We start from the raw sequence: 11,277 nt of genomic DNA, 5'->3' as shown, positions 1-11,277 counted from the left end.
TCTCCAATGACTTGTAATAATCTTGCTCTAAAAATCAAAGTTCAGACTCTCACAAAATTGCGTATACTAAGACACAACAATAAAATATACAAATAATACATTATAAACAATAAGAAAAGAACATCCTTGCATCAAAGAAAGATTGAGAGGAAATTATATCTCTTCGGGCCCTCTGACCTCTTGATTTAGCTTTGTAAACATGTCAGCAAACATTGTGGTTAGTCATACATCGAGCAGGGAGGAAGAAAATGCAATTGCAGAGCGAGAGAGAGAGAGAGAGAGCGAGAGAGAGAAAGAGAGAGAGACAGAGAGAGAGACAGAGAGAGAGAGAGAGAGAGAGAGGATGAGTAACAGAAAGGAAGGAGTAGAGTGATAGAGAAAGAGAGAGATCCTCCTGACAGATGGAGGTAAGGGGGAGGGGCAGATAGAGCAAGAGCGGTAAAGAGAGGAGAATGAAGAGTAGGTGGTCAGGTAGACAGACAGACCTCAGCATCCATGCTGCCTGTGCAGACAGCTGTTTGACAGTCAGCTGAAGGCAAAGGGTAAGTATTACGCTTGCGATATTAAATGACTGCTGGGTTGAGCAATGATGCATTGTATATCAAACAACAACTGAGCTGATTTGACTGATTTGACAGCGATTGACCCTAACACTTGAGCCGCAATAAAAAATGGATGTCATTGCAGTATATGCAGTATATTTGCAATTGCAAATAAGCATTTACTTTGAGCAAAACGTTTCACAAGAAGAAATTTGTTAGGTTTTACAATAGTTATACTGTTGAAAACTAAGCGTATTGTGACTTTATGTCGATGTGAATCAATCTGGAAGATGTGCACCAGTAAAAAACTGAATTCATTCACTAAAACTCCCCCTCGCAAAATGACACAAAAAGTGAGTAGAAAGATAGTTCTGAGAAAAGATGTAGAATATTTTTTTAGCAGATGTTTTAATATTTAGCTGTCTGATGCAATTGACATTTAGACATTTTTTAAGTGTGACTTTAGTGTCCAGATGCTTGGGGTCATTGTATGGGTTGATAAAAAAAAAGTTTATTCACCAATGCGTAATGAGTATTCACCAATTTATTTACCAATAAGTGGTGACTAATCACCACTTATTGGTAAATAAATTGGTGAATACTCATTACGCATTGGTGAATAAACTTTTTTAGTTAATTTACCAATGCAAAGACAAGTTAGTTCCTATAAAACTTCATGTGCTCTTAAGAATAACCCAAGAAGCTAGGAAGCGTTTTGTGAAACCGAGAGTGTTGAAACTGAGTGCAGCGATCACTCAGATCAGTAGTTGAGGTTGAAACTCGTGTGTCAAATAAACTGCTATCCGAATTACTCAGCGCTGACTTTTAAATGTGTTCAAGTGAAACCGCACCGTCAGTGATTGCTGTAGAGTGTCCTGTCACTGTTTGATTTGACTTTTACAGGCAAGGCATCTTCTGGGCTATCAGTCTACAAGTGCGCCTTTTTACAAGAAGTCACCTTACGGTTACAGCTGAGGGTTTTTGTTGCTGCCTGTGGGTGTCGTTTTGTAGTGTTAGTGGAAATTGCCTGTATACAGTTTGACCACCCACTCACAAAGAGGGGTGCGCTGTTGACAATGGCCCACTCAGCAAAAGTGCCAAAGTTAGCTTGCGTCATATATGCGCACCTAAAGAATTTTGCAATGGAATTCAATATGCGTGCTTTGCAGTTTACCGTTTTCTTTGGGCAACATCCTGTCAGGTAAAAAGCCACAGCGATGCCATTTAAAAGTGAAAGTCTGTATTTTAAAAATTAAAGCTCCTCTGGCTAACTGGCTGTTTGCATTATTGTGCACAAATGTAAAAAAAAAAAAAACTAAACTCACCCTTTTTTAGCATTTTATCGTTCTTGACATTTTTGAACAAAAGAAAGAGTCATACAAGTTTGGAAAGATGTGAGGGTGAGTAAATGACGATAGAATTGTCATCTTTAAGCGAACTATCCCTTTAAGGTTTAAAAATTACATAAATCAGCTTCTTGAAGAGTGGAGTGCTAAGTAAGTGCTTTGTAAGTGATTGGACATATGATTTTTATATTTAATCATTTAGCAGAAGCGTTTATCCAAAGCGACTTACAAATAAGGAGAAAAATAGAAGCAATGAAATTTAGAAGCAACCAAATAGGTGCTGTGAGAAGTCCCAGTTAGTCAAGTACAGTACACGTAGCATTAATATATATATAATAGAAATAGTTAGTGCTAGTTTAACTGGTCAAGTGTTTTTGCCTTGCAGATAAAATATTCTTTCATTGCATTGATTGGATAATTTCGGGTCCGACTTTGAACCCAGAACCTTTGTGTTACCATCCCAGTTCAGCGTGACTAAACTTAGTTCTCCTTCCTAGGAGCAATATTGTGTGCATTTGTTTCACACTTTCAGCCACAGGTAAAAAACCAGCTTTGCGGTTGCGCTCTTAGTCAAATCTCCATAGCGACAGTTTGTGACCTCATAGCAGTTTACTGAGTTATTAACAGATCAGAATAGATAATATCATCCGATTACCACACAGACATCACCATAGATATTAATATTTAGACAACAGAATGGGACAACCACAATAGTAGCACTGCGTTGAGTCCAAGTTTTAACCTCATATAAATGACTTTAGGAAGCCAGATTTTGAGTTAATATGCATATGGAATGATGAAATGATGGATGAAATGGATGAAACATTGTGTGTTGCTACTTTTGTGGAATGTTATTACTGAGAACTGCTTTGCAGAATGTCCAAGCTTATCGTGTCCATACAATAAAAAATGAATGGCGATGGAAGATTTTATTTTGATCTATTCTCAATACAAAAAATCTATTTGCTTCAGAAGACTTGGAGTATAACATATATGGGCTACTTTGGTATCATTTTTGAGCTTGACAGTTCTTTCCCCATACACTTTCATTGTTTAGAACATTGTTTAGAGTAAAATATTGTTTTATACTAAAGATGTATTTTAAAAAAAATTATGTTTTATATGTGTGTTTCAGATCCAAGTAGTGATGAAGGATTACTGGTATACTCCTTTCTTCATCTTCATCATACTTTATGGAATTGGCCTGTCCAATAACATACAAACAGGTACCTTACAAACGCAGAACATTTCCCTAACATTAGTATTTGCTTCCTGTTTCGTTTTTTTTTTTTTTTTACAGTCATAAAATAATGTTCTCAGAACGTTGCAGGGAGGTTTTTTGAGACAATCTTAAAATAACTAACAGAATGTTCTTTCCCTAATTATTTTTAAGGGAAGGAACAAACAATCATTCTATATCTGTAAAGAAAGCTTTCGTAACTAAACAAATTTAAAAAGGTATGTTTCAGTAATGTTCAGAGAACATTCTGGCAGCCAAATAATGTTAGTTGGGTATATTTATGCTAATTTTCTTAAAGGGATAGTTCACCCAAAAATGTAAATTCTGTCAATAATTACTCACCTTCATGTAGTTCCAAACCTGTAAGACTTTCGTTCATCTTCGGAACACAAATGATGATATTTTTGATGCAATCTGAGAGATTTCTGTCACATGGATTACTTTCATGATGTCTTTACTACCTTTCCGGGGCTTGGAAGTGGTGTTTGCGTAAGCTGTCAATGGAAGGACAGAAATCTTTCAGATTTCATCAAAAACATCTTCATTTGTGTTCTGAAGAATCTTCAAGAGTCTTACGGGTTTGTAACGACATGAGGGCGAGTAATTAATGACAGAATTTTTATTTTTGGGTGAACTACCCAAAATAAGACAAAATAAATGTTTACTTTTAAATGTTTTCTATCCACTTATAACATTTGTCCTCTGGTTTTACCAAAAGCAGAAGATCTTTCATGTGTGAGTGACTACTTGACAAAGATTTCTTGTGTATGGCGAAGCTCTACAAATTACTCCGGCCAGCGATGTGAGCTTGTGGGGAACAAAGACGAAAAAAGGTTTGTAAATTTTAGTTTCACTTCTCAGATTGGACAAATTTAACATTGATAAAAAAAACCTTTCTCAAATTCGAATCAAATTTGAACTTGTGTGTAGATGTGAGCTGGTGCCACTAAGCAGTCAATCACATTCTACCAGAGGTTGTTTTATAACCTATGAAAAAAAAGTGAGTAGAAATAGATCTCTCAGTTAAGTTAAATTACAATTCACCGGAGTTGATCAGTTTGGATTGTCTTCTTACGTTCCCCTCTCTCTCTCTCAAACACAGCATTTTTTTTTCATGAACAAAATCTGCTTGAGTGTAACCTGTAATGGATCTGTCAGAACTAATCTGCATTTTCACCCTGGCCGACACAGTAAGTGGATTAATTCTGCTATTAGTGATATGTTTAAAATGGCAGGTTAATGTAAAAAAAACAAATACAGAATGACTGAAATTAGAGAATAGCAGGAGTAATTGTAACAGTAAAAAAGAAATTGCCTGGAAGACGATTTTGCTATTTAAATGAGCAAAACACTGTCATCACAGTACGAAATAATTATTTTGATAAGGGCATTTAAAATTGGTGAAGACATGGCTGAAGGGATAGTTCACCCAAATATTAAAAAGTCTGTCATCACTTACTCACCCTCACCCTCAAGCATACAGGTTCCAAACCTCTATGATTTTCTTTCTTCTGCTGAACACAAAAGAAGATATTTTAAAGAGTGTTGGTAACCAGACAGTTGATGGGGCCCATTAACTTCCATAGTAGGAAAAAAAGTTACAAACTCTGGTTACCAATATCTTCTTTTGTTTTCAGCAGGAGAAAAAAAACCTCATACAGGTTTGGAACAAATTGAGGGTAAGTAAATAAAGACAATTTTCATTTCTGGGTGAACTGTGCCTTTAAGGTTGTTGTTGTTGTTGTTTTAATAAAAACGTCTAGTTTACAAATGTAACCCCCGTTCCCTGTGTAAGGGAATGGAGATGTTACGTCGGACTGACGTCATGGGATCCCGCCTGGGAGCCCAATCACCTTCAAGTGGTAACAGAACAAGCCAATGAACATTGGCCAATGAGATTTGCATGCTGAGTCACCCCCACCAGGACATACGGGTCGGCATTACTCACTTTATTCATGTTTTGCTGAGGAGCCGAGACAGGATCCCGGCCATTTAACAGTGGTTTAGGGCTGTGGCAGGGGGGACGTAACGTCTCCGTTCCCTCCTTCAGAGAACAGGAGTTACATTAGTAACCTAAACGTTCCCATTCAGTCAGCCATGTTCAACGTTACAATTGACTGACGTCATGGGGTCCCTATGGAAAATGCCGTAGCCTCTGATCTGTGTTACGAGTGTTGGAGATGTAAGGGGTTAACAGTTTAGGACCCAAGGACCAGATGTTTGAAAGAAGACCCGGAGTCAGAATTATAAAAAATTTAAGAAAAGTTTTACTGAAGATAGTTTGCAGTTTCCTCAGCAGAAGTCAGCTTCAAGACTCACACAGGAGTTTGTAGGCCGCCCCGCTTACAGTTACAAAGATCTCAGCAGTTATACCATTTCCAAGGGCTAAGCTACGTCATTGCTTACAGGCTGAAGGATTCTGATTGGCTAAGAAATTCATAAACATAGTAATTTTCCACACATATACAGATAGACTGAAGCATATCTCCATAGATTATGCGGCTGACACTCGGACCCTGAAGTTAGGCACGTCGTGCATGGGCAAGGAGTACTGCTAGCAACTTGCGGCAGTTGATATGCCACTGCAGTCGAGCTCCTGTCCAGTAGCCCGAGGCAGCATGCCCGTTGCACACGGCACCCCAGCCCGTGGTTGAGGCATCTGTTGTGACAACAACATGCCTGGATACTTGTTATAGGGGCACTCCGGCCCATAGAAAGCCATGGTCCAACCATGGGCTGAATGTTTGGCGACAGCTCGGTGTGATGGTCACACGGAGTATGCCATGGCACCTCCGCCTGAAGAGGTCTCATATGCATCAATCCGAGCAGTGTGACCGCGGCTGCGGATGCCAAATACCCCAGGAGCCTCTGAAATTGTTTCAGTTGAACCGCTGTTTTCCACCTGAATGTATTCAGGCAGTTCAGCACCAACCACGCGCACTCGCTGGAGAGACTCGCTGTCATACTGACCGAGTTCAACTCCACACCGAGAAAAGTTGAGGATGCGAATGTCCACCTCCCTCAGCGGGGGAGGGGACCTTCCGCGACTTTGGTAAAGACACGGGGAGACAGGGACAGCCAAAAGGGGAGGACCTTGTACTGATATGCGCGACCCTCGAACGCAAAGCGAAGAAACGGTCTGTGTCGAGGTAAAATTGAGTTGGCCGCAACCCCCTGCTCTTCTTGGGTACTATGAAGTACGGACTGTAAAATCCTGACTTAATCTTGGCTGGAGGGACAGGCTCCATTGCGTCCTTCACCAGGAGGACTGCAATCTCCGCATGCAGTACAGGGGAATGTTTGCCTGCACCAAGTTAAACAGGACGCCGCTGAACCTGGATGGGAGACACGGACGATTCCGCCAGGTGGCGGCACTTTGCGGGCACAACTGAACCACAATTGCACGCCCCACCTGTTGAATGTTCATGTAAGGCTTGGTGGCCCCACCATTGAATGGAGGAGGCAGAAGAACAGAATGCCAGACCTATTTATACCAGTATGTCCGAGTGGGTGTGACTTTGCATGCAAATCTCACTGGCCAATGTTCATTGGCTCGTTCTGTTACCACTTGGAGGTGATTGGGCTCCCAGGAGAGACCCCATGACGTCAATCCTTATGCTATATGTAAAATGAAATCTGTCTATTACACACACCCAAACCTTTTGTTTTTTTGCCATTCAAGCCATAATTAGAGGGTTCAGACACCGCAACACCACAATAATACGCACCCTGATTGCTATGAGATGGGGCTGGGGATGTTGCTTTTTTGTTTACATTTACATTTATGCATTTGTGACAGTTAAAGAATACATTTGATCAATTCCTGGATTCCTTGAGAACAATTGAAACGATGATGACTTGACTCTACATGTTTATCAATGTAACTGTTCTCTTGTTTGTTTTTATGTATTTGTTTGTTTGTTTTAATGACAGTTAAGACGCAACCACCAGATAAACCCACTGTAAGCAGGGATAACATAACGTGGAGTAAAGGCAGTAACTTTCCACAAGACATAAAAGAGTATGAATTCCAATTGCAGTTTAAAGCCACACATACAAGCTGGGAGGTAAGCAAACATTTGTGTTTGATTTAACATTTACCCTAATGAATTAATCAAATAAAATGGCATTCATTTGAACACATCCAAGTCAATTACAAAATTATTTTGAGTGTGTTTTTTTATATATTATTTTTGTGTTTTTTATGTGTATATATGATTTTACAGATGGCAAAACATTGGAATATCTCTCATGAAAGTTCCGTGCTGCTGAACCATCATTTCCTGACTGTAGGAGAAGAGTACCAGGCCAGGGTTCGTGTGAAGCCTGTTGAACCCATAAATGATGGTTACTTTAAGGGGGAATGGAGCTACTGGAGTCCTGCTGTGTCCTGGAGGTCTGAGATTGGAAAGCCATTAGTGAATTCAGGGGATGAAGAATCATCACCAGGTGGGGCCTCTTGCCAGTCTAGTAATATTTTATAATAATTTGTTTGTGAGCTAAGATCATCATATTTTATGACAGCAGTTTTCATCTTTTTTCTCCATCAGTGACTGATGATATGCGTGTAGTTTTGATCATTGGCTTCCATGTCTTGCTTGTTCTCTCTGGTTTTTCTTTGGTCATCTATAAGTTAAAGAAAAGCAACCGGTGAGTATTAGATGTGTATGTGTTTTATTTAGTAACCCATCCTCATCGACTTTTTCTTGCCCCTTGTCTTTTATTCTATTTCTTACATTTTTTAAATGCCTTGTTATTGACCCTTTGTTAGAAAATAACAAATATTTGACCTCAATTTTTAAGACGTTCAAGGCCTAGTTTTTTTCACTCTCCTAATTTGTGGAGAGTGCTGTGTAGGCATCTGTGTGTATGTTTCTACAGTATTTCCGTGAAAGTATGTAACTGTTGGTCTTTGTACCTGATATTTGTGTTTGTTTGTGCATCTGTATCAAGCGTTATTATTTCTTTGCAGGTTATTAAAACCAAACCATCAACATGTTCCAGACCCATCCAGATATTTCCAGCCTCTTCACACCATTCACGGTGGAAATTTCCAGGTGAGTTCCGCTGTATCTCCTGCATAACAGTAGTATTGTGAAATATTATTACAATATACATATATACACAAACACAGTTGTGGTCAGAACTATTGGCACCCCTGGTAAATATGATCAAAGATGGCTGTAAAAATAAATCTGCATTGTTTATCCTTTTGATCTTTCATTTAAAAAAATTACAAAACTCTAACCTTTCATTGAAGTAAAATAATTGAAAGTTGGGGGAAAATCACATTATGAAATAAATGTTTTTCTCCAAAAGATGTTGGCCACAATTATTGGCACCCCTAGATTTTTTATGAGTAAAATATCTCTCAAGTATATTTTCATGAATATTTACATTTTTTTTATCACACCAGGGTGACTAAACGAAATTGTCTAGCTATGACTTGTTTGCTTCACAGGAGTATAAACTTCAAATGGGATGAGGTTCTATGGTCAGATGAAACTAAAAAAATAGATTTTTGACAGCAAACCCACCAGATGGTTTTTTTTGTTTTGAATGAAAGATCAAAATGATAAACAATGCAGATTTACAGCCATCTTTGACCATATATTTACCAGGGGTGCCAATAATTCTGACCACAACTGTATATGTGTGTGTGTGTGTTTTCATTTTAGTCTCATTCTCATCTAATATATTTTAAAGTGTAATTAATTCCTGTGGTGATTGATACTCCAGTCTTCACATCTTCACAATCTTTCTAATATGCTGATTTGATGCTCAAGAAACATCTATCATTGTATAAAACAGTTGTGCTGCTTAATATTTTTGTGGAAACATACATTTTTCAGGATTCTTTGATGAATAGAAAGTTCAAAAGAGCAGCATTTATTTGAAATAGAAATCTTTCGTAACATTATACGTCTTTACTGTCATTTTTGTGTGATTTAATGCAACCTTGCTGAATCAAAGTATTAATTTCCTTCAAAAAAATTATCTTACTCGCCCCTTACTCACGGTGATATTGCTGTTTTTACCAGTATTGTGGCAATTCCCTCTTATCACTTTCTATGTTGTGAATTCACACCAACGCAGCTGAGCATGCAGAAATGTCTGAGACTACCAATAACATTATCAGGTTCACACACTTTTCTTCCAATGCAAAATCTTTACAGTACAAACTCACACACACCCAAGTTTACAGATGTGGCCAAGACCTGCATTTCTTGCAAATGCTTACTCATATCTTCCCTCAACAAGCCAGAAAAACACACACTGACCACATGCATTTCCTCTTTCCTTTCCACAGAATTGGCTGGGCTGTCAAAATTCAGATGGGCCATTTCTTACCCCTCAGTCATGTGACGATATCTCACCTGTAGAAATCTCTGATATTTGGGACCTGTCCTTGTTGGAACCCGACGCTCAGATGTCTACTGCTGCGCTTGTTCACTCCAATCAGATGGACTCTGGACTTGAGAACAGCGGCACCAGCCATGCTTCATCATCTGGTTTCTCTAACATGGGCTACTTCTATAGCAAATCGCTTTCGGGCTCTCTTTACATCGAATCCTGCCCCGTGTACTTCACCTATCACCCTGAGGAAGGCACAAGCTCCACTCTCTCGTCGCCTGGGTCTTCATATGACTGTTTGCAAACCCCAAGTTACCAGATAGAACAGCCGATGAGCCCGGATTCAGGGTTCGACATACCTGACGAGCAGAACTGTGATGAAGACCAAGATGCTGCGGCGGAAGGACATGCGCTGGTTTCCTTCATTATGTCACTGCAAGGTTCCCTCGGTGCTGTTCGCCCAGCAGAGAGTTTCGCTCCGGTGCCCATCATCACACCGTGGTCTGAACCTGTGAGAGCACCCAGCTGTAGTTCCACCTCTGAGCGTGCAGAGGGCGCTGTGGCTAGACCCTCCTCCATGATTGAGCCCTGCGGGAGTGGATATTTGACCCTGAAGGAGATGCAGAAATACAGCAACAAATCCATCTGAGCGCAGGTCCAGTCCATCTCTGTCTGTATAGGGGGAGACCGGGGCCTCTGGGTAGGTTTAGTTTTGAAAGTCAGAAAGATACACTACCGTTCAAATGTTTGGGGTTGGAAAGATTTTTTAAATGGTTTTTGAAAGTAGTCCCTTAGGCTCACCAAGGCTGCATTTAATTGAATAAAAAATACAGTAAAATTACCTTAGTTAAATATTATTATGAATTAAAAGAACTATTTTCTATTTGAATATATTTTAAAAATGTAAATTCCTGTGATGGTAAAGCTGTATTTCAGTGTCTTCAGTGTCACATGATCCTTCAGAAATCATTCTAATATGACGATTTGATGATCAAGAAACATTTATTATTATTGAAACAGTTGTGCTGCTTAATATTTTAATGGAAACCGTGATGACTTTTTTCATAATTCTTTGATGAATAGAAAGTTCAAAAGAACAGCATATATTTGACATAGAAATCTTTTTGTAACATTAAAATTGACTTTACTGTCACTTTTGATCGATTTATTGCATCCTTGCTGAATAAAGATATTAATTTCTTTCCAAAAAATAAAAATAAAAACAAAAAGAATCACTGACCCCAAACTTTTGAATGGTAGTGTACCTTAAAGATTTATTTATATAGCGCCTTTCCAGGGATCAAGAACGGTTTACAATGAACAAGCAACAATAATGGCAAGGGACAATGACAACATACAAAACAACAGTAGGTAGATGAGAGTAAAAGTACAGTAAAAGAGAATTAGGTAGATGTCTGCATACAGCAGAATAGATATATATATATATATATATAAAGCTATATAAAACATGTCTACATTTATTATTCAGGAAAAGGGTACATTTATTATTGTTCACTGAACACACTTTGACCTTCTGTGACAGCATGCCCCAAGAGCAAGACATATTTTCACACTCTATTGGGGTAAGTTGTCACAAGGGGAACCTAAACAGCTGATTAAAAAGTGTTTCAGTGAAATTGAACTAAACCATTAATAAAAACCCGTTCACACCAAGAACGATAACTATAAAGATAACTATAACAATATCTTAGCGTCCACACCAGCTGCCCGTTTTTATCGTTCATCATTGTCGTTTCACTGTGCCGTTGTCGTTACAGTTGTGCTGTGAACTCTG

General features: G+C 38.8%; 1 protein-coding gene across 2 annotated transcripts; it reads left to right on the top strand.

Moving 5' to 3' along the window:
* Nucleotides 1-328: 328 nt before the first annotated feature.
* Nucleotides 329-10,912, top strand: il2rb (interleukin 2 receptor, beta). 2 transcript variants are annotated; one of them, XM_084116618.1, is made up of 10 exons: nt 329-542; nt 3,024-3,114; nt 3,850-3,961; nt 4,059-4,128; nt 4,231-4,318; nt 7,062-7,195; nt 7,355-7,577; nt 7,679-7,778; nt 8,101-8,185; nt 9,439-10,912. In XM_084116618.1, exons 2-10 carry the CDS (start codon nt 3,036-3,038, stop codon nt 10,129-10,131), a joined length of 1,584 nt encoding a protein of 527 aa, XP_083972744.1. In that variant the 5' UTR covers nt 329-542; nt 3,024-3,035; the 3' UTR covers nt 10,132-10,912. The 2 variants fall into 2 exon arrangements, with proteins under 2 accessions (XP_083972744.1, XP_083972743.1); XM_084116617.1 differs by having other exon boundaries at nt 330-542; nt 3,847-3,961.
* The last annotated feature ends 365 nt before the right edge of the window (nt 10,913-11,277 follow it).

Source organism: Abramis brama (genome assembly GCF_963993115.1).
Source record: "Abramis brama genome assembly, chromosome: 1".
Lineage (NCBI taxonomy): Eukaryota > Metazoa > Chordata > Actinopteri > Cypriniformes > Leuciscidae > Abramis > Abramis brama.
The sequence above is the reverse complement of the archived record's forward strand: the minus strand, read 5'-3'. Positions and strand labels throughout refer to the sequence as shown.